Below are 27,693 nucleotides of genomic sequence, written 5' to 3'. Positions count from 1 at the left end.
TAGACCCATTGAAATTAATGAACCTAAGTTAGTCAAGTCCATTAACTTCAGTGGGCAGAGTAGAATTAGCAATGGATGCAACCCTCTGTTTCTACTCTATATGCATTTTCATCATATGGAGGGAGCTCTCTATGTGTACAACTGTGGGTACTGTGTCTTCCCACGCCCTTTCTAATGAATGTGCATAGGTTGGAAGCAGACACCATTATCATTGTACGCACCTAGAATTAGGAATGGGGGAGAAATGCAGTTTTGTTTGCATTTTAATGAGAGACTACCTAATGCACTCTTCTTGAACCAATACATACATGATCTGAAGCACAGCTGTCCTTTGAAATTTGCAGTTCTCTGAATTTTGCAATGCCTTTCCCCAACCCATGTTTGCAACAATGCATATATTGGAGGACACTGTGCATAAAATGTACACAAGAGTGAAGGTAATGTTCTAAAGAGCATCAGAGTAGGGGAAATGGTTTGGGGGGGGGGGAATGTGACTATTTGTCAAAGCTGCATACAAAAACGTGTATATTGAGAGAAAATTGCACTAAGATGCAATTTGCTGTGGAAATGTGGGGAACTGGATATATGAGAAACTGAAACTGACATATTTGCCGATCCCTGCTTAGAACAATTGAAAAAGACAGTGGATCCTGTTGATCTAGTGAGTTCTGAAACTGGGTGAGTTTCGTATTACACTGTACACATTCTTTGTCGAAAAGATGTCAGATGACAGGTAAAGCTTTCTATTGTGTGAAGGTTTCTGAATGTCAAGCAGCTTTTAGAAATGTTTTGTAGTTTCGTGTGGTTTGCAGTAGATGTTAAAAGCTTCTGCCAAACGAGCCCCACTCCAGCCCTCATACCAGACTCTTCAATCCTGTGAAGGGTAAAGTCAGCAAAATAAACCTTCTAAATCGACACTACAGTCAGCACCCTTGTTTTGGTTTTAACTGCACTACTAAATCTGCCCTTCCAAGGGAAAGATACTTGCCTCTGCTCTGCTAGTTGTCTGAAGTAATACTCCTCAATGAGAAAGAATGACCTTCTGGATTTTATTGATGTGTTTATAGCCTGCATCAAAACCGAAGATCTATAAAAAAGTCGAGAGAGAGAGAGAGAGAGAGAAGTAGTTACTAAAGGGGTTATTTGAACATGCTGAAAGTCTATTGATTGCCCATGAATCTATTGACAGCTAGCCTCTATGGGAAAATGAATTCAAAGGCTGCTTTCTAGTTAAACAAGAAAAAGAATTGTGATCTGTTATTTTTTTTAAAAAAAATATTTTATAGCTAATAACAGTTTGATTTATAGCTGTACTTTTAAAGTGACATATTCAGATTATGCTTGTTGGTTATTCACCCCACCTCCTCCACACATTGAAGTGATTTATTTTTGTGTATCTCACTTCATTATATGAATTTATGAGCTTGTATAAGTGCTATTTTGGTGAATGGCTATGGAATCCTTACTTACTTTGCAAAGCTATAAATGTTGATATGTTTATTAGGTACTGAGCTTGTTGTCTTTTCAGTGCGGGTCAAAAAACTTTTTTCCAGGCCTTTTAGATTATTGTTTTTAACTTGGATTTGAACGGGTCAGGAAATTAATGCTTCTTTGTCATAGGGCACCAATTTTGTGGTTTTTAATTTGCAAAGACAAATGTCTTGTCCCTGTCTTCTTTGGAGCATTTCTCTCGAGTCTTAATGGTTGATAGCTGCTGCACAGGAACCTCTGCTTGTTCCTGTCTCTATGTTCATGCATTTCAGACGGTGTGTTTATACAAAATGGGATGTGAGGGGACTCCAACAGTGCTTTAGATGTACCGTATAGATGTGACTAACTACATTAACATTTCACCAAAACAGACAATATACTGCACCGTTTATGAATGTACTGTATATCCAGCCATAAATAAAGCACAATTTCTGTCAACCCCAAGGGAGCACAGTAGCTGCATACATTATCCCTCATGACTAGGCCACTGGAAATATGTGGGTCCCTAAGGCTTTTCTGTAGGCCTAAAAGGATGCTAATTTTGTAATGTTCAACTGGCAGTGAGTTCCAGAGTTTTGAGAAGCCACTTTTGATGGTGGCAGTGAAATGAAGAGCGCTGAAGAAGGGTGCATGGAGCTTTTTGGTGAGCTGCTATTTCACCCCTCCCAATCACACCCCTCCCAACCTGCTCTTCATTCTCCCCCAGTTTTAGGTCCACTTTCTCCTGCATTAAAAAATCCTAGCATATAAGAAATGGCCAGCAGAGAAAGGGTTAAGCACCCAGTTCTTACTACTTCTCTATTCCCCATGTTTCACCCCCAAAAAAACTTTTAACAAGTCTTGTATTGATGGCAGGGGATAACACACACGTAAGGAAGGAGACTGAGTATCTTCGTGGTTTGGGGTGAGCTTTATCCAAATTTGGACAGGCTCATTTGGTTTTGGGGAGAGGAAGTAACCTGCTTTGTTAGCAAGCCAAGCCCAGCTAAGCTAAGCATAATGAGCCCACCAATCACTAACCAAAGCCAGTGTTTTGCTTTAACCAAAAAGACCTGTGGTCTCCTTTGGCATGCATTTGGGTGCAATGTGTAGTTTAGGCTTAAGATGTGCTGGGCATCACTCAAGAGTCATCATAGGTGTGTTTGAAAGTAAACACTGAATGTGGTCAGGGAAACTTCCTTGTACATTTTCTGAGCCGCATGGCAATGCAGTGTTGAAAACCCTTAGTGGGAGACTGGGCATCCAAGAGGCAAGTTCCACTTTTGCTCAGTCATGTTGGGTGCACCCACTAAGAAAGGAAAGCAGCAAACATAAACCCAGAGGCCCTTTGGAGAGACTGACTTATTCGCTCTGATTGAGATGACCGAGCTGGAGCAATTTGATTCTTTACAAGTATGTTGAGTGTCACCTTTTATGCCTGCTTCTTTGTCTGCTTTATGAGGGATCCTGTCTGAGGTGTTCAGCGGCTACAAAGCGTACTGAGCTGTCTTGCCTGGTGTTGGATGAGGGCTTGGTGACGATTCTGGGTATTTGGGGTTGTGTCAAAACAGAATGTTTCTGAATATGAACAGTAATGAATACGTGGGTGTCTCTCCTTTAATTGCCCTTGCATGCTTTACATTTGGAAAATGAAACACTGGACTCTGTCTTTTGTAATGTGTTTGCATATCAGTTGCCAGCCAAATCCTTCCAGTGAGAAGCCTCCAGGAGATGGGAGCAACAGGTCCCCAGTATTTATCCCTGGCACCTCTGAAGCAAGATGTTGGCAGGGATGAACTCTTGGAATGATGTAGGGGCAGCCAATATGGTACCCTCCAGATACTGTTGAACTCCCATTCCCATCAGCCCCAGCCACTTTAACCTGTGGCCGGGGATGATGGAGGCTCTGTACCCCAACAGCACCCAGAGGGCACACTCTGTGTGTAAATACATGCATTCACATATTAACCTAAGAAGAGATATGTAAACTTTATAACTTTATAAAATTGCTGAAATAGTTGCAGAAGAAAGCAAGTTACAAATTGAAATCAGAACTGGAACAAACAGTGCTTTTAAAAATATGACTTAAATGTACCGTAGCTTTCTTAAGTATTTGATTAGGGGTTGGATTTTTTTGGGAGAAGTTTTATTCTGAGTTCAGTCTACATGAATTTAAATGATCTTGCATTAACATCTGTTTTGATTTTCAATGAACATTTATGATTATGCATATTTAGAAAATAAAACACAATTCAGAAACGTTTTCACATATTCAAGATTCATTGAAATCAAAGGAGCTCAAGAGCTTTCTTTTTTTAAAAAAACAAACCTATGTAAACCTGTTATTTTTAATTCTGTGCCAGAGACAAGAAGAGTTTCCCCAACCTTAGAATAAATCATCATCAAACCTTTTATTGGCATCACATACAAACATCCAAAACAAATCAATACAGAATTACCACTTCCCCAGTGACACAAAACATTTGCTAAAAGAAAGGAGGCAGAGCAGTAGAACGAGTGCAGGCATCTCTTCAAGATTTTTACTGTCCCACACTGTGTACCCTATGCAGCCTTGTGTCTAGAGGGAGGTCAACACAAGGTAGAGACTGTCGCCTGGGTGAGATTTCTTATATGCTGGTTAAACTTCTGCCTCACATCAGATAAAGATCCTCTCCTCAGCAAAGTCTTGTCAGACCCCTTTCTTTCCCCAGGGCTACAACAGTTTAACAAGAAGGTACAGCAACTTGGGCTGTCAGTGGAACTTTTGCGATCAATGTCCCTACCATCTGCCAAGGCTATAATAAAAACTAGGTTGTGGGATATTGAATGCCAAGAACTAACAGTAGCAGCAGAGAAAGCAAGTTCCCCTCTTTATTTTCAACTTTCTTGGGCACATGAAACTAACCATAATTACCTTGAATTTCTGCTTAACCCTCAAGAAAGAAGGGCATTTTCGCTGGCCAGGTTAAATTCAAATCCATCAAACCTCCTTTGCGGAAGGTTCTCAGGCAGGGTGGAAGGAGAAAGAACTTGCCCATGTGAAGACCACCTGGTGGAAACCCTCACACATATGGCTCTCAGTTGTAAACCTTAGAATAAAAGACAAAAAGATGAAATCTCAGGAAACAATTGCTGGGATTAAGCTTGCATTTTTTGCCTGGTTTGGGTATAATTTTAACCAGTTTATTAAACTGTGTTTTTTATCATCTGAACATAGCCCATCAGCTTAACTATGGTTTGTTGTTGTCTTACAAACCCTGATTTGCTTTACTCATGGTTTGGTATTCTAAATAAAAGCAGCACTCTTATTTAACCATGGTTTGTTTGCCCCCCCCCCCATCCCACAAGACAAGAGAAGTTGAAACTAAACTTTGGAGAAAGAATCATCAGTTGTTTGATTGTCTGTGGGGCAAACCATGGCTTATTAAACAAACCATGGCTTAACATTTTGTGTGAGACAGGCCTTGGTTGGAAAAACAGCCTTTTGGGGGGCAACAACTTGTATAGCAACGTATACTCCCTTGAATATAGTACATTTTATATATTAAAGTATTTCTCTTGTAAACAGTGATATTTGAATAGTGAGCTGCTGCTGTCTGTTTCCTTGATTGTTCATGAAACTTCCCGTGTTGGGAGGGAAAATGCAGTCACAACATCTCACAGCTATTTCAGCTACATTCTGCAACGTGAGATTCTTAACATTCTTATCAGGAGAGTCTATGAAACTCTAGATATGGTGTCTGAATGCCGTGGGGATGAGGGCCAATAAACTGCTTAAATCCTGAAAATACAGGGACTTTTTCAGTGGGTGGTTCCCATATTCAGGAAAATGGCAAGTTACCTGTTCTGGATGGGGTTGCTCTCCCTCTGAAGGAACAGGTGTGTAGCTTTGTAGGTACTCCTGGATATATATTTGTCATTAGAAGCCCACAGATGTCCTCTGTGGCTCAGAGTACCTTTTACCAGCTTCGTCTGGTTTGCCAGCTACGGCCATTCCTGGGCAGGGATATCCTCACGACTATAGTCCACATGTTGGTAGCTTCAAGGCTGGATAACTGTAATGTGCTCCATGTTGGGCTGTCCTTAGGTCTGGTTTGGAAGCTCCAATGCTCCTATATGGAATGCGACGGCCATATAGAACATGTGATGCCATCGTTAACACAGCTGCAGTGGGCTGCCCATCTATTACTGAGCCAGGTTCAAGGTCCTTGTATTAATTACAAAGCCCTTAACAACTTAAGTCTAGGGTAGTTAAGGGATTGCCTGAAACTTAGATCTCACCTCGATCACTGAGATCATCCACAGAAGCATCGTTGGTTGTTCCCTGAGTTGGCGAGGCTCACTTGATAACAACAAGAAATGGGAGTCTTCATTGTCATTGGTCCAGTATTGTGGAATACAGTGGTGCCTCATGTTACATACCGCCCCCCTTACGAATGCTTCAGGTTACACGCTCCACTAACCCAGAAGTAGATGCCCCATGTTGCGAACTTTGCCCTGGGATGCGAGCGGAAGTCGCGCTCTGGCAGCACGGCAGCAGCGGGAGGCGCCATTAGCGAAAGTGCGCCTCATGTTACGAGTGGTTTCCGGTTACGAACGGACCTCCGGAAAGGATTAAGTTTGTAACCGGAGGTACCACTGTACTCTGCCAATGGAGACTCAGTGGGCACTTTCTGTTTCAATTCTTAAATGCCTGCTGGAAACTTTTCTATTCCACCAGGCCGATGCAGGCAACAAAAGAATTTATCTTTCTGCAATGGTTAGTTGAGGTCTGTTTTTAACTTTATGTGTATGGTTTTATGCATTTTGTGACAAACTGCTTTTATATTTTTAATCACGTAGCTGTGTGCGCGTATCTTTATTAATAAATAACTCAAATAAGCATGTCTTCTTTGTTTTCCAGGTGGCTGATAGCAGTTGCAATGAGAGCAAAAGCCACAAGACGATTCTTCATCTGCTGATAAAAATGATCAACAAGTCTCGTAAGTCCAAGTGTTGTGCCATTCTCCTTTCTTATGCTACACATATCTGGAAGCAAGTGTACTTGTGATCTGGACAAGTAAGGGTGGAGTATGTGATAGTGTAGTAGAAAATTATGTTTTAAAAAACGGTGGGTATAAGATTGGCTAAGGACTGTGGCTTGCTAGGAAACAAAAAAAACATTCCCTGGTCAGATGTGACACAAAGCCAAGAAAGGGTTCCTAGTCTGTTTATCCCACCTGTTTCAGGGGATGAGCAAAGTGGGAACTATCAGTAATCATATCAGTGTGTTGCTCTTTCCAGATAAACCATTCTAAATCTTAGCTTATCATTATATGAGAATGTGACTAATACAGTGACTTTTGCCTTCTGGGTTTCTGGGGTTTTTCCTGTTGTTATTCTATCTCTCACAGCTACAGTAAACCTACTAGTAAAATTATGGACTGGTCATTTCTTCGTCAGAGGGCAAATGGGCAAATTTAGCAGGGGATCAAATACTTTCCCCCCTCACTGTAAGTAACAGATGTCACCACCAAGGTTTACAGTCATAAGAAATACCCACCATGCGGGATTGGGAATGTTAAAGAAGAAGAAAAAAGTCAACCTTGACTTTAGCAAAAGTGATTGTGGGCAATGGGCTTTGGAAGCTTCTTTCACAAATGGATGCCCAGAAAATGATTTCTCGGCATTGGATAATGGTGTGGATTCAGCTGAAAATCACCCTGTCTGAGGTCATATGGAAAGGCTTGTTGTGGGTTGAAAGAAGGAGGTGCCTTTAGAAAATGAAGATACGGGTTCCAAAGATGGAAAGGATGCATTTGGAGGACAATGTCAAATGAGCGGTGCCAAGGGGGAAGGGTTCCCCAGTGTACTGTTATCCAAGGACCCATGAAAACCTATAGCCTCCCTGATGAGACTGCAATCTCAGCAAAGCAAATTATTCCACACACACCCAACACCTGTAACCTGGCCTCTGCCACCGCTTGAGATCCCATCCACACTAAACATGGCTTCCCCCAAAGAATTCTGGGAATTGCAGTTTAAGGGTGCTGGGAATTGTAGCTCTGTTGAAGGTAAATGACAGTTCCTGGGATTCTTTGGGGGGAAATCATCTGCTTTAAATGTATGGTGTGGGTGGGATCAGAAAGGTTTGTAAATGCTTTTAGGTTGTTTATTACAACTTTGTGCTCTTAGGCTTCTGTCTTCAAAATCCATTGATTTAGTCTGTATAGGATTGCTGTTTCACTATGCTTTGCCCTTGTACTCTTATTCAGGTCTTCACCTGAAAAACTGTTGAGGGAGAAGCAGGGTTGCAACCTCAGACCTTTGTGGATTGGGTCAAAGGTTTGATTCTCTTGTTTGTTCAGCTGAATGCACACTGAATTCTCTCTGCAAGGACATTGGGAATGTGGGCTAGAGCTGTACACCTGTACCCCGTTCATACATTATTATACCCACATGTTCTTCAAATGCCCCAGATACGACCCAAAATATGTCCCGCCTTCCTTTGTAGAAGATGGTGACATCTCCGTACTTGACCATCTTAGCCTTAGGACAGGTGGCTGGGACCATAGGTTCCCCTACCCCTGATGTACAGGTGTCTGCCTTCTTGTAAAATACCAGTTCCTAAGTTTGCAGGTTGGCATCGAAAGAGGCCCCAGAGAATCCAGGCTCAAGTTAAACCTCTCTCTCACTCTGCACTCTGGCATTCCACCATATGTGTTTTAGGTGTTGCGTGGCTACACATGACTGGCTCAGTGTTAACAGTATTCTGTCTTTTTTTTTGTTCAGGATGGAAGATACTTGGAGTATTGGCTATATTTTTGGTGATGGTGTGGTATACAAAATCCCGGGAGGAAAGGTACATGCAGCTGTGAGATGGTTTTTCTTTTTCTTTTAAATGGGGGCACATGGGGTGTTTTGGGTCGTTATCCCTGCCCTCTTGTTAAGGTCAGATATATTACCTGAATCGGGCCTTAGCTGATTAATAGCCATTGTTTAAGAAACATCAGCTAGTTCAAAATGGACCCTCAGGGCTTTTAACTGGGAACAATAAGAGAGAACATCTCTCACTTATTCATATGGGTGACAAGTCCATTCCTGAGCGCTGTTCGACTGCTTTCCTTGCAAGTAGTGGTGAGGAGTCCAGTTACTGCTAGACTTCCAACTCCTGCCATCCCAGTATAGCCAGCGGCCAGGGATAATGGGAGCTGGAATCCAACAGCATACGGAGGGCTACAAGTTCCTTGCCCCCGATTTAAAGCCTTGGATGGCTTGGGAGAAGTGTGTGTCAAAGCAGTGCCTTATCTTACATCTACCAAAGAAACCAAGTGGGCCCCCCCTTCCTATTTCCCACCAATGGTTTTGATACCACATTTGGGGACAAATAAGAGGAGTTGGTGGTGTTGATGTTTGGTAGTAAAGCAACATGGGGCTTTGATCCATGTAGAAAGCATGGTTGTTTTTCTTTCAAAATAAAAGTGGCCAGCTTAAAAATATTTTCTTTTAAAGTGTAAGTAATGTGGCATAAGGTTTGGCATTTTGAACCGAATAAACATGGATTCCCTCTTCCCCTTGGCCGTGAGCTTGCCATGTCTTGGGGCGCCACGTAATAAGCTATGCACTGTAAGCAATTAACAAAGACCAACCACAAAAAGTGGTTGTGCAGGTGACTGAGAGCTGATTCACCCCATTCCACCCTGTGGCAGCTGAAAGGTCATCATCCCTGACCATTGGCAATGCTGCCTGGGGCTGAGTTGGACCCAGAGATGGTAGATCCCCTCTCTCTGGTTTGCAACAGTAAAGAAGATTTAGCAGTAAAAACAAAGGCTATACAAAAACACACTTATCAATAAAACTTACGAGCCCTGCTCACTTCTGTCCTGCTTGCAGACATTTGAGGAAGGGTGCTTGCCTATGTAAGCACCTCTTCTCTAATGCTTAAGACACTTTTATCTCCCATTACTTTCCAAATGCTTGGAGCATCACTTTTCATGCTCTGTTAGTGCACAGGCTGGTCCACCACTCTTGGAAGTGTAATCCTGGGCAAGGAAGATGCCTTTTACTGAGGCTGTGTACACAGCACACATGTAAAGCACATTACCTCCCCCAAGAATCCTGGGAACTGTAGCTTACTCCTCCCAGACCTGCATTTCCTAGGCCCAGGATTTTTCAGGGCAAGTTATGCTTTCAGTGTATGGCGTGTATGAATTTTGAGGCCACCTATCTCAGTAATGTCTGCACATTTATGTTGACAGGCTGTGACTCTCCAGGGATTTAGGCAGGGGTCTTTCCCATCCCTCCCTAACTGGAAATGCTAGGAATTGAACCTGCAACTTCTGTATAAAGCACATGTTGACTTCTGCTGAGCTGCAGCCCCTTTCCAACAATGTGGGTCTTAGGAGAAGCTTGTCATTTCTGCACAGCCTCGCTGATCCATGCTGAGGACTTGTGCCCCACACATCAGCCAAAATGCTGCTCAGTGTGGCTTACATATAGTCAGTTAAGACGAAACAGTACTTGCCCAGAGGCTTACAATCTAAAAAAGCATGATACACAAGGAGAAAAGGAGGGAAAGGGAAGAGGAAAAAAGCAAACTCAGGCATTGGTTCTTAAATAGTAGTCCTTACAATGACTATCTGGCATAGAAACAGTTCTCAGTCAGGACATGCCTGATGGACTCAACCTTTGGCAAATCTGATGGAATGAGCCCTGCTTCTCATCTGTCCCATGGAGGCACACTGATGGAGTGGTGGTTTGTTTCACTTGTGGCTAGCAGGTGATGTTCCAAACCAAAACTCTTTCTTGCAAGTCCCTAGAGCGTGGGTAGATTATGGACCTGAAAAATTTCAGCAGTCCCCTGTGGGAGAAAAAATTTGGTGCACCTCCTCCTCTTGCCTTCTGTTCTGCTCAGATCACTATGTCATAGTTGCGATGCCCTGCGGCACCCCCTAGGCTCAGCGCCCAGGGCAGCAGAACCGGTCACAGTGCCCTAAATCTGCCCCTGCCCTAGAGGCTTGGATTGCACAAGCATCCACTCTTAAATTGTACATCACTGAGACAACTTGGGGGGGGGGGTAAGGAAACAACAGCAACAACACTTAACTCCCCCCACCCCATTTCCCTTTGTTGTTTGTCTTACAGTTTTTATTTCCCAGTACAAAAGATGACTTGTCCTCTGGGAGAGGCGGAGAAGAAAGCTGCACAGCTCATTGCAAAGTAAGTAACGGGACTAGTTGTATACTGTGTGAATGGGGTCTCTCAGATCTCATCTACCTGCTTCTCCTAAGCTTGGGGGGGGGGGTAGGAGGAATGGGGTGGGATGAGATAGAGTGAGTCTAACAGGAGAGGGAGGCTCTGAATATATAAAATGCCAGATTTGCATGATCTTCTCCTCTGCATTCATTGCAGTTACACACGGGAACATCCACTATTTTTACAGCTAAAGGATTACTTCTGGGTAAAGACCCCTTCACCCTACGAGCTGCCATATGGTACTAAAGGAAGCGGTAAGCAAACCAGCTGTCTTTTTTCTTCTAGCAAGCATCTTCTGTATTTGTCTCTGTATTCCATGCTTTCCCTCTCATTTTTCTTGTGGAAAGTTCACTCTGATTTAGTAGCCATCTGTTGGACTATTTTTCTAAGATCATATATATATCGTTCTTCACACAAAGGTAAGTCAGGTGTTTCCACTCTTTCTCCAAGGAGCTCTGAACATCTTAAGTTTCCAGGTGGTCTCCCATCGAGACAGCATATAGGGCCCATGCCGTGTGGCTTGTTTCACCGTAAAAGTACACCCAATAGCATATCTTATCTTTGCAGTGTGCTCAGTTACTGAAGGCGACTTTCACCAGATCACCTAGTTTGGGTTCCTTATCCACACAGCATACTTTCTAGCCCAGGGTGGTGCCCTCCCATTGTAGCTCCCATCATCCTTAACTATTGGCTATGCAGCCTGGGGCTGATGGGAGTTGTAGTTGAAGAACATATGGAAGTCACTACGATCCCTGCTGTAGCCACATGTTTGTTTGGCCAGTTGTGATTGCTAAGGGCCAATATCAGCAAAGTTGTGGTTTCCTTAGCCTCTTATTCACAGTATAAACTATAAGAAAGTGGCAACTACGGAGACACACAAGAGCCACAAGCAGTAAAATAGCAGAATTCATAGCTGTAGCCACTGATTCCCTCCTTCCTTATAGTTTATGGATGTTGTTGGGAACCTCACCAACAACATCCATAAACCATCAGTTTGTTATCAAGGAAAAATATAAAATTAGTACATAGTTAGAAAACAGTAATAAGGAGCTCTCTTTGTGGCTGTTGTGGAGGAAGAGAGGGGAGCGTGTGAACCTGAGACTCACCACATCTCAGTCTCGTTACACTAAACTTTGATTTAGCGTGGTGCTAAAACTGAGCCCGAGATAAGGCAAGACATCTGTGATAGGTCCAGCAGAATGTGTTCATCAGTCATACACTTTTTAATCTATAGTTCAGCAGATAAATAGGTTGGCTCATGAGAATTTCATCATATCAGGTAACCTTGGCATTATTTTGAAACAGTGGACTTCTTTCCAAGAGGCAAAAGTATAAATTGGCAGGTATCAACTGGACAGGTGTTCATCCTCCTTTTAATGGCTCTCTCATAACTGTTGCTGTTGGTTGAAAGTTAACTGACTTTAATAATACAAAGGACTGCATTCTACTTCTGTTGAGTGACTGGCTGTACCACTGCATTTGTTAACAATTGGCCGTCAGATTCTTTTTAATGCCTCTCATTTTCCCAAGGAGTTCAGCAAGGTGGAAGTTCCCAAAATAAGCACAGTTCAATGACTTTATGTACAAAGCTGGAACTCTTCCTTCCCCCTCCTTTCCTTGTTCCAGACAGAACCACTATTGTGTGCAAGGTGCAGTCAAAGGGTCTGTTGTTCCAAGATGTGTTGGGTTCTGCTTATGAACTGATAACATCTCGTCTGCATCAATCCATAGAGGGATCTGACTGTTGTCTTTCCTAATCCACTAGTACATGACCGGGAGAAAAACACACCTTGCACACACAATGCGAGTTGAGTTGTGTTGCCTCATGTCAGGGCCGAACAATTAAAAAAATTATTGGTAAAGTATAGTAGGCTGAGCCCTTTTAAAAAACTTAAAGTTTCTGCACACCCACAGCAGATGTTCAGGAGGAGTTAAAGGACTTCTTTCCTTGTTGGTGTGAACTAGGCCTGTGGTGCAGCAACCCAACCAAGAGCAGGACTCAGTCTGTACTCTGGGGAACGTTGACGTTCCTCCAATAAGGGCAAGCTGAAATTGAGCATTTATATAGTAGCAGCAGCAGCAGCAGGTGCAGCCTAATTGTTAGCACCACCTGTGCTGCAAGACGCTGCTCTGTTAAAGGGCCCAGTCTTCTCCTCTTATCTCTAACCGCAAAGGAGCCGGGAGCCTCAAATCTTTTGGGGTCTTCTGCAGCTGAGTCCTCCAAGTCACAGGATGGCAGCACTGCATCCTCAGGCCAGATGGTAGCATTAGTCCCGCAGGTCCATCTAAGAGCACTTTGGGGCCAGCCCTGCATAGCTTTCCTCTTCAGCTTCAGGGTCCTCTCCCTCATCCCCTGAAGATGAGAAATCCAACTCCAGGGTTGTGACATGAGTCTTGTCAAGACCCTGGTCAGCAGTGGACTTTGGAACATTCAAGATACATCTAGATTTATGAAATTTTAGTAGAGAGCCTGCTGTGGAAACACACTTGTTGCACTGTGCATGCTGCTTTCTCTCCCACATTGAGTTCAGCAGGCACCATTTTATTTACTCCCCCCCCCCCCGAATTTGTATGGTGCCTTTCAGGGTTAAAGCTTTCCCAAGGCTAATCTTCATATTTGTGGCTGTGCTGAGTGGCTCTTCCCCCTTCCTTGCCAGAGTAATTTTTCTACATCAAAAAAATTACTCCTTTTTTAATAGGGTGGGAGACTGTACTTATGGTACTTAAGAATGTAAAAAGAAAAGAAAAAAGGATGGTCTGCTTGAAGCATGATGGGTTTGTCACAGTGATTTAACTTTTGATTCGATGTTCACTCTGTCTGTCAAATGCAGTTAAAAACTTTCCTCGTTTGGGTGTTGTCAATATTCTTTGCAAGAGGGAGGGCTGGGTCACCCCAAGACATTTTGCTGCCTGAGGTGGATAAGATGAGGTGAGCAAAATAAGTAAGCTGCTTCCCTGCAGTTAGGTGTCAAACTACCAAATATTTTTTTGAGAAAATCATTTGGAAGCAAACGTTTAAAAAACAAGGTTGTTGGGGTTTTTTAAAAATCTTGTCTGTCCACACAGAGCTTTCCAAGGCAGTTAACAAGAACAAAGAACAAATATAATACAGCAAAATAAAGATTGCAAAGATTACAATATAAACTAAACACTATATGGCATAAAAAACCAAACAATCAAGCTATAAAGCAGCAAAACAACGAGAAACCAAAACCCACAAACCAATAAAGTTGTAAAAGCAGAAGTCAATATAATATATGAGCCCACAAATGCATTCTCCAGGTTGCAAGTGGTGACTGTAGATGGTATTCAACTAAGTTTTATTCAGAGTAGACTGACTAAAACTAATGAATATAACCAAGTTAGGCCAATTCATTTCAGTGGGTCTACCCCAAATAAAACTCGGTTGAATACCATGCTGTATCTTTCCATCTGGTGACAACTTGCTCCAGTGCTGAGTGGTATACAGAAGAAGGGTTGTCCAGTCCTAATGCCAGTTGGATGCACTTGGATGCTGTGAGAGCTCTGATAAGTTCATGCCCTTCTCCTGTGTCTGGAACACAGGAGAAAAGTGGGACCTTCAAAACCAGAGAGTCCTCTCTTCTGAGTTCCTCTGGAGTTAGCATGGCATCAGGCAAGAGGCAGGTTATATAGTAATGCTGTCTGCACCATTTTGCTCTTCTTGGCTCTCCATGTAAGTTGTAAGAATTGCTTTGCTACGTCAGAACAAGATTCCATCTAGTCCATCATTCTGTTTCCAGCAGTTTCGTCCTTTGGGCTGATCCATCGGGGCAGCTCTTAAATTCTTAATGTCTGAACCGAGGCAGCATGGACTAAGCCGGTTAACTGCCTACATTTGTTCCTTTGCAGAGGAAATTCTCTTGCGAGTTCTGGCGATCACAAGTTATGCTCTGCCTGAAAGCTTACAAAGGTAATGCCACTTCATTCAGAAAACGGGTGGGTTCAGTTATTTGGGCTCTTCTCTCCCATTTATGGAATTGGTAGCTGCAGAGCGTGGAGTATCTCTTTTCTCCACCATCGTTACTCAGGGCAAGTTCAAACATGTGTGTTACAGAATGAAAATTTTACAGGAAATATGTGTATCCGTGTGTTTTGGAAAGTTGATTGTTTGTTGTATATATCAACACCTCTTAAGATACCGTAACCAGATTTTGCATGACGGGTCCTGAGATCAAGGAGCAGGTTTTCGTCTACGTTGGCATACAGTTAGACACCATTTTGAATCAAGATGGCAGACAGAGCTTTACAAAACTGTTGGTGTTAACCACTGATTTCAAAACCGCACCGATATTTTGGTTTCTTAGAGTTCCCAAGCAATGCTGGGAACGAGAATTTCTCTCTGTCTGTAAAGTCACAAAGAGGTCAATTCAGCGGTAAAAGAATTCAGAGAACCCAGAGTCCTGACCCTGCAATCAAAGTCAATGGTCAGGGGAGGATACTCTGAAACTTGCCATTTTTACAGAGATGTGATGGCATGAGCATGAGTGGAGCTTGTGGTTTGTGTGGGAGGTCCCTCTTTCAGTCCACAGCATCTCCAGTAAAAAACAACAACAAAAAACTCTTAAGGTGACAGTGCTTTTGAGAGCACCCACTGTTTGGAAGGTTTCATTCCCCTTGGAACAATTTTTTCCCACTTCAGCCTGTGCTGCAGGTATAGTTTTTAAACTTAAATCCTGCAAAACCTGATTACCAGAGGTGAAACTGGGTGTGAGTGTGCACTGTACAGTTACATCAACACCGCTATGCATCTAAAGCAGGGGCCGTCAAAGTTTTTGTGGCTTGGGCCGGTTCACAGTCCCACAGACGCCACGGTGGGCTGGAGTGTGTATGCGCACACGCATGCGCAGACGCATTTCCTGCACTCCTTCTGGCGTGGAGGAGGTGTGCGCAGCTTCCCATTGGCTGCAGGAGCTTACTGCAGCCAATCGAAAGCTGGCCAGAGTCATGGAAGGCAGTCCCCACTCTGCTCCCTGCCGATTTAGCACGGCACACGGGAGCTGACCGAGCAGGCGGCGGGAGTCCATGGGCTGGTTAAACGACCCCCATGGGCTGCTTGTGGCCCATGGGCCTTATGTTGCCGACCCCTGATCTAAAGCATATTTACAGCATATATAAAGCACATGGCTTCCCTCAAAGAATCCTGGGAGCAGTAGTTTGTTATGGGTGCTGGAATTTGCAGCTGTGTGAGAGGTAAACTCAGAGTTCTTTGTGGGAAACCATGTTTGTTAAGTGTGCCTTAGATGTCCGGTATAGAATGTGACCTAAAAGTGGCAATCCCTCTTTCAAATCTTAACGTGGGGAACCCAGAAAGTTGCTTTAATCCATGTCAGATTATTAGTCTATCTAGCTCATTTACAGGCAGTGTGACTCTCCAGTATTTCAGAGTGCCAATCTTGATCACGTCTCTGACGTGCGGTTCCGTCCCTTGCTTTGGGACATGAAATCGTGGCCATGAGTCTGAGCCAGAAGTCTGACGTATGCCTGGAAATGAAGTCAGTGCTCTGGAAGTCAGTCTGGGTATTTAAAGTGAAAAGAAAGAAATCCGTAGGAGAGTAAAGGAAGTGTTGGTTTTGGCAGAGGTGTGAGAAGCTGAACTGCCAATCAGCCAAAGCTAGGATGACATAGCTAATGTAGGTGTGTGCAAATTTGTGGCTTAATCTACCAAGCCGCTGGATTAGCATGTGGGTAAACCAGGTAGGTCTGTGCCTTAAATCCCCATTCAAGATAGAAATTAATTGTATTGGCCTAGCACCTGGCTTCCCATCTACAAAATAGTATTGAAGTTGCATATAATAACTGGATAAAAGCACCATATACCATATTTTTCGCCCTATAGGACGCACCGTCCCATAAGGCGCACCTAGTTTTTTTGGGGGGAAATAAAGGGGAAAAAATTATTTTCCCCCCAGGTGCTCCCCCCCCCCCGAGCTTCCCCCAGCCCCCAGAACAGGCAACTCTCTGCAAGCCTTGCGGAGAGCTGCGCGAAGCCTGGGCACGCTGAGCTCAGCGCGACCAGCCTTCAGCATGCAGGCAACTCTCCGCAAGGCGTGGGAGCCCAGCACAGGGCTCCCATGCCTTGCGGAGAGCTGCGCAAAGCCTGGAGAGCGAGAGGGGTCGGTGCGTACCGACCCCTCTCGCTCTCCAGGCTTCAGCGAAAGCCTGCATTTGCCCCATAGGACGCACACACATTTCCCCTTCATTTTTGGAGGGGAAAAAGTGCGTCCTATGGGGCGAAAAATACGGTAAATCTCTGCCAGCAACCATTAGGGAATGTTCACTAAAAATTGTGCATGGTGTATAACACTGATGTGCCTATCGTCTATAAAGCCCAGTAGTTTCCCATTCTGTTGCAGAGGATGCCAAATTATGGGTACTTACCACCATTTGTGGTGGGAATGTCCACACATTAACCTCTGGTGTAATATAGTCCGGCAAACAGCCATAATGGAAAAATTAAAGGTGGCAAGGGGAGAGAGAAAAACAAGATGATTTATACACTTGATGGTATACTTTTATTAAATATACAAATGAAGCAACACAGAGACAAGAAATGCCTACAACATATATTGCGATACTATTCTGTGTTTTCCAAGTTAATTTACTGAAGTTGGCTTACTGCAACCAGCTCATTATGATGTACTGTAAAATGACGTGTTGTATTGTACCCTCTTAGTGACCCATTTTTTCCCCCAGTGGTATCATGTTTTATTATGCTTGTACGATGTTATAACATAAATTTTAAAAATAACAACAGAACATGCAAAAACATGGCTGTGTTATCAAAAAGCAGGTATTAAAGACACTATGGAAATATTTGAAATGGGTAACTTAACAACACTTAAAACAGGCTTCTTCCCATGATCCCTAGCTAGCAGGACCAGTGGTCAGGGATGATGGGAATTGTAGTCCAAAAACAGCTGGGGGGCAGAGTTTGAGGAAGCCTGACTTAGAAGGTATTTATAGAAATATAGCCCAATGATGACAGCTAATTAAAGGGAGAGTGCTGTTGCACCCATGCCTTGCTTGCAGGCTTCCAGTGGGCATCTGGTTGGTTTCTGTGAGAATAAGGTGCTGGATTAGATGGGCTTTTGGCCCAACCTAGCAAGGCTTCTCTTATGTTCTTAAATTCATAAGAGATTATTTAAATCGGGATGTTAATGGAAAAATGCAAACAAATTTAAGCAAATCAGTACTGTAAAAGACTGAGACAGAAGAATACTTTGTGTAAAAATATAGTTTCTTACAAATGGTTAGTATACTCTGCCATTGTGCTCTGCCCCCCCCCTTTAGCGTACAACTGGTCTACCCCTGCAAATCCCACCCTACTGGCACTTCATATATTGCCAGGTGGAGTGTTTAAAATAGCGTGTGTCCCCGCTTTCCAGTAAGTGGCCATAGCATTTAGGGAAGAGCTGTAGCTTGGAAGAACCTCTGTTTTGCATGTGGACATCCCCGGCATTTCCAGGTAGAGCTAGGACAGACTCCCTTCCCGAAGCCCTGAATAGCTGCTGCCAGTCAGTGTAGACAATACTGAGCTACGTGGACCAAGGCAGCATCCTATGTTCTCCTCTGATTAGCCAGAGACGTTTCTTCCCTGTCTAGGAGTGTATAATGGAGTCTTCCTTTTCTCTTTCGCAGTTTGAAGTGCCGGAGATGTGCAGTAGTAGGAAATGGACACCGGCTCAGAAACAGCTCTATGGGAGAAGCTATTAACAAATATGATGTTGTGATCAGGTACTTAGATGCATCAGGGTCTGTGATCTTTCACAGCAGTGCAGCCAGTTTCTTTGAATCCTGTTTTGCCATGTGGAACTGAATGGGGCTGTTTGTAACAGCGGCATCCTCCCAGTGGATCCTTCCCCTCTGCAAGTTGTACTTACCTCATCTACTGACACCACCACTTTCCACTTTCCCGCCTTGCTACCCCCATCAGCGGCAGCAAATAATGTGAAGGAGTGATTTTAGGGGTCCCCGCTTCGCCGTAGCGGTCAGACCCGAACTCGTGGAGCAGCCCTTTCTCCGGAGATCAGAGAAAGAGCCGCCATTAGCGCTGGCGCCAACCAGAAGTCCCCACATACACACCCTACTGTATTACAGAGCAGGAAGAACATGACTAAGTGATGTTGTTTTTACTGGCAGCCCAGTGCTTTCCGTAACATATACGTTTTCTTGGGAAGAGACCCATAAATGTCCTCTGGGTTTGGTTGTGCATTATGGTTTCCCTCTGAATTGATGGATCAGCAGATAAAGTAAACGCTGAGTTGCACTCTAGCTGAGACGTGTTCTTGGACTCCAGCTCCCTTCCTCCTTGAGCTTTGGCCACCCTCACTGGAGCTGATAGGTGTAGTTCAACAACATTTGGAGGATACTCCTCTTGGCTGCTTCTGCTCTAGCTTGTTCCAAGTAAAAGCAGTGGCTAGGCATAAGAGAAGAGGGTAACTGCAGCCACCCTGTAGTATATAACATGGACATGTGGCAGATACCCATTGGTCAACCTCCTGTGCTTGGGTTCGTTCTCATACAACGACGAAATGCCTGCCTATGTTCTGCCAATGGTGCAAACTTCCCTTCCTCCTCTCTGCCCCACTGCAGATTGAACAATGCACCAGTTTATGGTTATGAGAGTGACGTGGGCTCCAAGACCACTATGCGGCTCTTCTACCCAGAGTCAGCACATTTCAACCCCCAAAGAGAAAACAATCCAGACACATTGCTCGTGCTGGTGCCATTCAAACCCATGGATTTCCAGTGGATGGAAACAATATTGCATGACAAGAAAAGGGTAAGTTATTGGGAGATGAAGACTAGTGCATCTCCTGGTCCCCTTCCTCTGATCCAGAAGCCCCAGGGATACAGAAAGCTGCCTTATATTGAGCCAGGCCATTGGTCCATCTAGTTCTCAGCATTTTCTGGACTGAGTGGCAGCAGTTCTTTAGGGTTTCATGCAGAAGCTTTTCCCAACCCCAGATGGGGACACCAGGGATTGAACCTAGGACCTTCTACAAGTGAGACAGATGCTCTACCACTGAGTTTCATTCCTCCCCCTGAGCATGTTCTTCAGAAGCATGGCAATTTGTTTTGTTTGTCCATGCAACCCTGCAGGCAGTGTATTGGACTCAGCTCTGGAAGACCTGCTTTTGCCATGGTCTTCTATGGTAGACATGGACAAATGCTAAATTCTCAGCTTATAAAAATGGGAATAGCAACCTATCTTCTAGAGTGGTGGTGTGGGTGAAAATGAGAACCAAGGCAATTGAAGTAGGCATGGAAGAGCATTCTGGTCTTGCTCAGAGATATTGTCATCTCCAGGCGGCCTAAAGATACAGAGAGAGCGTCCCATCTGAAGCACAGAGATCAGATCCTAGGGTATAACACCAGAAAGCCACCAATGGCAAATGACTTTCACTGCCCCACTTTTTCCTCCTGCTTAAACCCAGCTCAGCTCTCTTGCTTTGATTCTGCTCTTGAGAGCAAAGAGCACCTGGCTAACCTATCTTAATCCTCTTTTCCAGGTTCGGAAGGGCTTTTGGAAACAGCCTCCCTTAATTTGGGATGCGAATCCTGAGCAAGTGCGAATCCTGAACCCGTATTTTATGGAAATAACTGCTGCCAAATTGCTTAAGCTTCCAATGAAGCAGCTGAAGAAGTTAAAACAGGTAAGAGTGGTAAGCATGGGAGGGAGGGAGGGAGGGAGGGAGGGAGGGAGGGACAAGTTATAGGAGTTGAGGTTTATTCCTAAAAGGAGCAAAGCACTCTTTCTCTTGAAATTCTCAAGATGAGATTGTGCTTGATTGTCTCCAAGCTGTGATCTCTCCTGTAATGTGGCACCTGGATATATTGGGACCCAAATACACATGATGTGGCTGATCTGTGAGTGGATCTCCAGGCATCTGTCTTTAAAGCTTAAAATCAGTGGTGAGAGTTGAGTGTAAGTGGCCTCAGAACAGTGGTGCCAGGTGTGTGTCTCTGTGTTAACCTTCCCCCCGTGTTATATTTCCTTTAACATATTTTCCCCTGCCCCAAATCTGTTAGACCAGTGGGACAAGGGCAGGGGGGAAATGATACAATATGGATGCCTGCATCTCTTTCCCCTGCCCTCTAGCAGGATTTTGATTTTGATTGGGGAAAATAGCACAGGAGGCAAAGTGTTAATTGTGGCTCTTTCCCAGTGCTGGTGTCCTGAGACATTTCACTTCTCAACTTGTATCTGCCACTTATTTTAAGCATTTAAACACACATACTCTCTCTGTGTGTGTCTAAACACACTGTCTGTGTCTGTCTGTCTTCTGTCTGTGTGTCTGTCTGTGTTTGTCTGTCTGTCTGCCTGCCTGCCTCTCTCTCTCTCTCTCTCTCTCTCTGTGTGTGTGTGTGTGTGTCTGTCTGTCTGTCCTCCCCCTACCTCTCTAAACACAGATCATCTGTATCCCATGCTCCTAGGAGCATCCTTTAGCCTGGAAAGTAGAAGATATGAATGTTGTCCATGCAGGGCAGAAAGCTAATTTTTGAATCAGAAGTATGTTCAATTAACTGACATTTCAGGTGCAGATGTATTTATTTTTTTAGTCACAGTTTAAATGTCACTTGGGTGGGGAAACCACCTCAGCTCAGCCTGCACTGCTTTTCCAAATCAGGGTGAGGCGACTTGTAAGATCTTTCACCCTAGTTCTCACTGAGGTGGTAAAGTCTATGCCTGTGCCTTATCCCCTCAGGCTGCAGGTGGGGGCTTGCATGACGAAATGCTTCTTTGTGCTAAATTTATTTAAATACATCCCTGCACATAGAAGATGAGTGTGTTAAAGGCTAGGAGAGAACCCTTCCCCCCAGATGTATTAGTTGTCCCTCAAATGAGCTGTGTTTGTGTGGAGGAGCATTTACTCATGGGAGTCCCAGCCTGTAGTCTGAAGTGGTACAGCCCAGGAAGATGTTTACCACTTCAAAGACACCTGGGCCTTAGTTCATGTCATCTCAGGACACACTGCTTTTTACAAAACAAAATAAAAAAATTCCTTCCAGTAGCACCTTAAAGACCAACTAAGTTAGTTCTTGGTATGAGCTTTCGTGTGCATGCACACTTCTTCAGATACACGTGCATGCACACGAAAGCTCATACCAAGAACTCACTTAGTTGGTCTTTAAGGTGCTACTGGAAGAATTTTTTTTATTTTGTTTTGACTATGGCAGAGCAACACGGCTACCTATCTGTAACTGCTTTTTACATTCAGTGTTGTTTGCTATCCTGTTGGCAACTTGTAGATCGGACAGGCTGTACATCTGCCAGTGTTTGCAAAGGTGGGATATTCTTCGTTTTATTGTTTTAAGAAAGTCTGCAGTCTAGGGATGGGGAAAGCCTCTGGAATGAATAGGAACTCCCTCCTCGATACCAATTACAGGCAAAAGGTGTGTGCGTGTGAAAATGTATAGATTAAGAGCATAAGGAGAGCTTGCTGGATCAGGCCAGTGGCCCATATAGTCCAGCATCCTGTTCTTACAGTGGGCTGAACAGTTGCCTGTGAGAAACCAGCAAGCAGGATTCAAGCACAAGCGCACTCTCGCCTCCTGTGGTTTCTAGCAACTGATATTCAGAAGTATTGCTTCCTCCCTGCTATGGAGGCAGAGCATAGTCAAAGCAGCCCTGTAAAGCAGGTTAGGGGTCAGAGGCAGGGACCGGCAAAGGTCACCCAGTAAACTTTGTGGTTGGGAGGGGATTTGAACCTGGGTGTCCCCCCTGATCAGGGTCAAGCCTTCTGGCCCAGCCTTCCTCAATCTGGTGCCCTCCAGATGTTTTGGGCTGTAACTCCCATCAGTCGAAGGCTGCTCCAATCACTAAACCATCCTGGCTTCTCAAGGCAAGTTTTGTGCCAAGAGAAAGTCAACCCAGCATCATGTTCCTCTGTCTTCCTCTAGAAACCAACCACAGGATTAGTGGCTATCACCTTAGCATTGCACTTCTGTGACATAGTTCATATTGCGGGCTTTGGATACCCTGACTCCAAGAAGCAGACCATTCACTACTACGAGCAAGTCACATTGAAGTCGATGACTGTGAGTAACCATTGCCTCTCTTGTCAGATGAATATAATATAAGAAGCTGCTTGTATAGGGAAGGTCCAGACAATCGTCCACCGACTTAATAAATTGAGATGTGAACAAGACTTTAGCCACTTTGTACGAGCCAACGAACAAATCAGAAAGTCTGCAGTTAACTGTAGTTTCACATTTTGTCTGGACTAGGAAATTATAGCCTCAGAACAAGCCAGGATGTCAAACCAGGTTTGAACCTAGTTTAATATTCTGGCTTGTAAAAAAACAACAACGATTAACCATTCACAGATGGAAGAAAAGAAAGAAAGAAAGAAAGAAAGAAAGAAAGAAAGAAAGAAAGAAACTTGTTCATTAAAAAAACCCAACATTGTGACTAACCAGTTTTCTTAGGGCATTAACCTTTCATGGACTAGGTTTAATCAGATTTATGAGTGGCATGTCCTATGTATATATACAGATGAGCGTAAATTAGGGGCAGGGAATATGTGGTCCTCCAGATGTTGTTGGACTCCATCAGCTCCAGCCACTATGGCCAGTAAATGATGGCCATGGGAGTTGTAGTCTGACAGTGCCTGGAGGGCCACAGGTTGCCCATCCCTGGTGCAAAAGAAAAACAGGTTGGAAGTAAATAGCAAGTATGCAAGATGACCCTTCACAGCAGGAGTAGCGAACCCTTTTTCAACCTGAGGCTAAACTAATGATTAGCCACATGCCACCAGCAGGTGTGGTTATTCTGTACTTCTGTGTGAGGGCATGCATGCATGCACACTCACTGCACATCCAGAGAACACATACAGCACACAAACCACATGTACAAGGACATAGCATTGGAGTGTGATGTGGGTGTGAAATGTTTGCCTTTTACACTTCGCAGACAGATTTTATCTCCCCATCTCTGCTGATCACCACGGTGCTGAGATGGAATAGTTTTTTTATGCTGTTTAACAGATTGCTCTTTAAAGAGCAGGCAGAGTGCTTTATCTCCTGATCTCAGTGCTGACCACCAGGAAGCAAGGGTTGGCAGTCTCCATCCTCTTGGCTTGGCAGACTGGCTCCATCCATCATGGCATACATTTGAGCTCCAATTCCGAGTTGTCACAGATTGTACTTTTTTTTGCATATCACTGACGTTTCACTCCAACCTATAATTCCTCTCCCCTCCCCCCGCCTCCCTTTACACCTAGGCTAGGAGTATCGTTCTCAGTTACCAGGTTTGCACCGCATGATAAGCCAGCTATGGCTTAGTGAGAACATGCGGGCTTCCAGAAAGATGATTGGACAACTTGAAAAGAGGTTTAGAGATAAGACTGGGAGAGAAGTGAGAGGTGGTGGCATGCCTCCGAATACCAGTTGCAGGGGAACATGTGTGTGGAAGCATGCTTCTGGGCTTCCTTTAGGCATGTGGTTGGTCACTGTGAGAACAGAATGCTGGACTGGATGGGTCCCTCTTGGTCTGATCCCAGCAGCCGGGTTCTTGTTTTCATTCTGCTTGCTCCTCTCCCGAGATGGCAAAGCAGCCCTAGGCAGGGAGTGGCAGATGGGTGAAGAGCAGAGATTAAAACCCGCTTTGTGCACGTTTGTGGCAGTGTGGTTTCCATTGCCTCTTAAGGATGTAAGAAGAGGCCAGCTGGATAAAACCAAAGTTCCAGTCTGGTTCAGCCTCTTATTTCCTACCACAGCTAACCAGATGCCTCTGGGACACCCACAGGCAAGGCAGCGGCAGAAGCCCTCTGAGGCTGTCCATATGCCATTCTGAGTTGAGTCTGTATAATTAGTACCACTATCTTGGTTCTTCCTCTCGACTCTCATGCAAGCATAGCTGCATCCTGCATTGTAGGTCCCATATTAAGCAGGTGGTTGGACTGGATGAGCTCAAGGGTACTTCTCAGTTGTTTAATTTGTCTTAGAATACAAACTTTCTCCTTCGGGGACTCTTGAAAAGCTGAAAACCAACGAACTGCATGGTAGGGCTGGGCGATAACCTGTTTTCAATATCACAATATATCACCAGCTAAACATCGCAATATATCAATATGCCATGATATCTGAAATAAGGAAGGAACTAAGCAGAGGCAAATAGGACAGTGTCCTGACAACTGCTACCACTTAAGGGTCTAAAACTGATAAATGATGATATTATCAATCATCTCACTTGCAGCAGCAGGCAAGCCAAAATGCATCCAAATGAGACTTTTGGTTTTGGGCTTGGCTACCAAATGGTGGTATTCAGAACAATCCAAAGTGTGGGGATGAGTCATAGTGAATACAAATAATCTGGAACTACCAGACTGCCGGCAGGCCTTTTGGCAGCAGCAGCTTGGTTGTGGCATGAACAGTGGTGGCCTGCAAGGCCCTGTGGCGGTGATAAGAGTGACGGAAGTAGCAGCAGCTGCCTCTGTATAGTTCCATCCTTATTTCAGACATTGTGGTAGATTGCAATATTTAGCTTGTGAGTTGTGATATTGATAAGCAGGTATCGCCTAGCCCTTACACACATTGTGATTTGGGATGTATTGCTAGCTCAAATATTATGAAACAATTATCACGATGTGGACTTCAAACCAGTTTTGGATGATATATCAATATATCGCCCAGCCCTACTGCATGGTCTAATATGTTTCTCATTGCCTTCTCTTACAGGGTTCAGAACACAATATCTCACATGAGGCATTAGCAATAAAAAAGATGCTTGAACTGGGTGTCATCAAGAACCTCACCTACTTTTGATGGAAAATGGACTGCCGTTTTGAGGGGTTTTTTCTGAGCCAGCTGCTGGTCCAACACAGCTGCCCATGGCTAGCTGTCCCTTGCCCCCCTCCCCCAAGATTGACTGGTGTGGAGACCCTGCAGCTTCACTCGAAACACTGGGGTGGAAGTGTGTGACCCCTAGATGTATTGGCAGCAAGGGATGGAGATGGTCTGGAAAGTGGTTGGTTGATGGCAGCAGCAGCTGGAAGCAGGGTGGATGCTGCCTTCTACAGAGTCCTCTTTGCACAGACTGTTGCAGGATTTTCTCTGCATCAAGTTGAGACTTTTAGAAACAGAAGTTCCCGAAATCTTCACTCGTGGCAGAGAAGAGCCTTTGGGAGGCCAATGACTGAGCTGCCTGTGGGCCTCAAGGGTGGCACAAGTGACATTCCCATGGGGGGGGGGGAATTATCACCCCTGTGGCACCTTGAGATCTTAATCACTTTTGCCTTCTGACTCTGGGAAGTGTAGTGGCAGCTGCTGTTTCTGTTGAAACGATGTTAGGTGTCACCGGACAGAGCAGGGGGGCAATTGAATGAAGGATTATTAGCTGCCTGCCATATTTAATGTTTCTGTTTGAATGAGACAAAAGTGTACCGGTTCAAGTCCTCCGTGCAGTGAAGGAGTTTGGAATACCCAGGAGAAAGCTGTTAGGGATGGTGGGAGTTGATAATGTTGATTTCTCTCTCTCATCCAGTTCTTATTTTTTGGAGTCTGCGACATAAGGGGAGGATACCCTACAGTATTTGATAAGTGTTTTTTTTTTTACTTAAAGGTGCCGAGCTGAACATGGGTGTTTCTGGGCACTTCGTTGGAAGTAAATCCTCCTTCTGTGAAGGGTGTGTGTGTGTGTTTGTGTGTGTGAGAGAGAGAATGAGAGTATGTCCGTCCAGTATACGAAGTCTGTTCTTAAATATAAGCTGTAGGCTTTTCCCCCCTCTAGCATTTGGGAGTTACTTCCCATCAGACATAAGACTCCAATACAAAGGAAATGGCATAACCAAAGCTGAATGTTGAAGGAAAGGAGGAGAGGGGAAGGGGGGAGATAGTTGGGAATTGTGTATCCGTTTTGTGGGGGGGGGGGAGGAAAAAATGTTTTATTATTCCTTGCTCACAAAACCTAAATTCTGCACTACGCCTTTGTCTTTTCTAGTAGCAGGATGAGTGTTCTGGTCATTTAGGACGAAGGCTCTTCTCATGCGCCTAAGAATGGGGCAAATTTTGAAGTAAGCTGCCAGTTTAAGTAGGCAGAGAATTAGGGGGAATGGTCCAGACATTTCAGAAATGGGCCTCGGGTCAAATGTTCTAGTCTTGCCTGACAAGTGCTTGGAAGAGACTCTCCTCCAAATATTGTTTGGGGCTAGTTGTGCAAGAATCAATACTTTAACCCCCCCTTCTTTTAATTTCAGCTTTGAGATCAAAGTATATCTCTTAAATTTGCTTACTGTTGGTTAAAGGGTCTGAATTAATTGCTGCACAGTTTGGAACCATGTATTTCATCCATGAGGGGAAGAAGACAAAGGGAGGAAGGTGACAATATAATTTCCCTGTCCACCACCTGCCACACCTTGTGTGCACAACCACCGTGCCTTAGCTGTGATTGCAAGTGCCCAACTTGGAAGGGCCTGCTGGGAATGTAACCTCCTTATGGCTTAGGCCATCACACCTATTGCCAAGAAGGCAACTGACTGAATTGAGTTGCTCATGTTATGTCCCTTTGAGAATGCACATAGAGCTTCAACTTGGGAACTGGTTTGTTGCAGAAATCCAGACTGATCCCCGGAAGAAAAAGAGTTCTTAAATGTTGTTATTTCAAAGGAGTTTGAATCCTACAGAGAATGTTGGAAGTATCTTTCCTGGTTAAGCAATTACTGCAGTTCAGTGTTAAGTAATTTAATAAATTAAATTTAAAAATACCCTTTGCAAATCATGCATCTTTTGTAGAATAAGCTTGATATTTATTACCAATGAAGTTTTCCTTGCGGTTTAGGACAATCAAGAGCAATTTCATGCAATGTGGTGGTGATTTGGGACCATCTCTTAGAGGTGGAAGAGGATTTTTCACCTGCAGCTGGTTTCTAGCCCCATAAAGGGTGACAACTATGATGGATTGATCCATGTCATATCCATACAAAGCAGGAATGAAATTATGGAACAAAGCACAATTCATTGCATTGT

The 27,693-nt window shown here is 44.2% G+C and overlaps 1 protein-coding gene across 14 annotated transcripts in view; it reads left to right on the top strand.

Moving 5' to 3' along the window:
- The window catches only part of ST3GAL4 (ST3 beta-galactoside alpha-2,3-sialyltransferase 4), a 177,319-nt gene extending 149,888 nt beyond the window's left edge, over positions 1-27,431 (top strand). For 11 of the 14 annotated variants that reach the window (XM_079955175.1, XM_079955174.1, XM_079955176.1 and 8 more), the window contains 10 exons: positions 6,374-6,452; positions 8,242-8,311; positions 10,594-10,668; positions 10,861-10,958; positions 14,575-14,635; positions 18,364-18,459; positions 19,318-19,507; positions 20,238-20,381; positions 22,630-22,767; positions 25,408-27,431. In XM_079955175.1, coding sequence (XP_079811301.1) covers positions 6,374-6,452; positions 8,242-8,311; positions 10,594-10,668; positions 10,861-10,958; positions 14,575-14,635; positions 18,364-18,459; positions 19,318-19,507; positions 20,238-20,381; positions 22,630-22,767; positions 25,408-25,494 — 1,038 coding nt within the window. In that variant the 3' untranslated portion in view covers positions 25,495-27,431. Of the gene's footprint in view, positions 1-2,835; positions 2,884-5,891; positions 5,940-6,352; positions 6,453-8,241; positions 8,312-10,593; positions 10,669-10,860; positions 10,959-14,574; positions 14,636-18,363; positions 18,460-19,317; positions 19,508-20,237; positions 20,382-22,629; positions 22,768-25,407 lie in introns of those variants that run through there. The other 3 variants (XM_079955177.1, XM_079955165.1, XM_079955173.1) reach the window with 3 other exon arrangements.
- The last annotated feature ends 262 nt before the right edge of the window (positions 27,432-27,693 follow it).

This window comes from Podarcis cretensis (assembly GCF_951804945.1).
Source record: "Podarcis cretensis genome assembly, chromosome: 15".
NCBI lineage: Eukaryota > Metazoa > Chordata > Lepidosauria > Squamata > Lacertidae > Podarcis > Podarcis cretensis.
The sequence above is the reverse complement of the archived record's forward strand: the minus strand, read 5'-3'. Positions and strand labels throughout refer to the sequence as shown.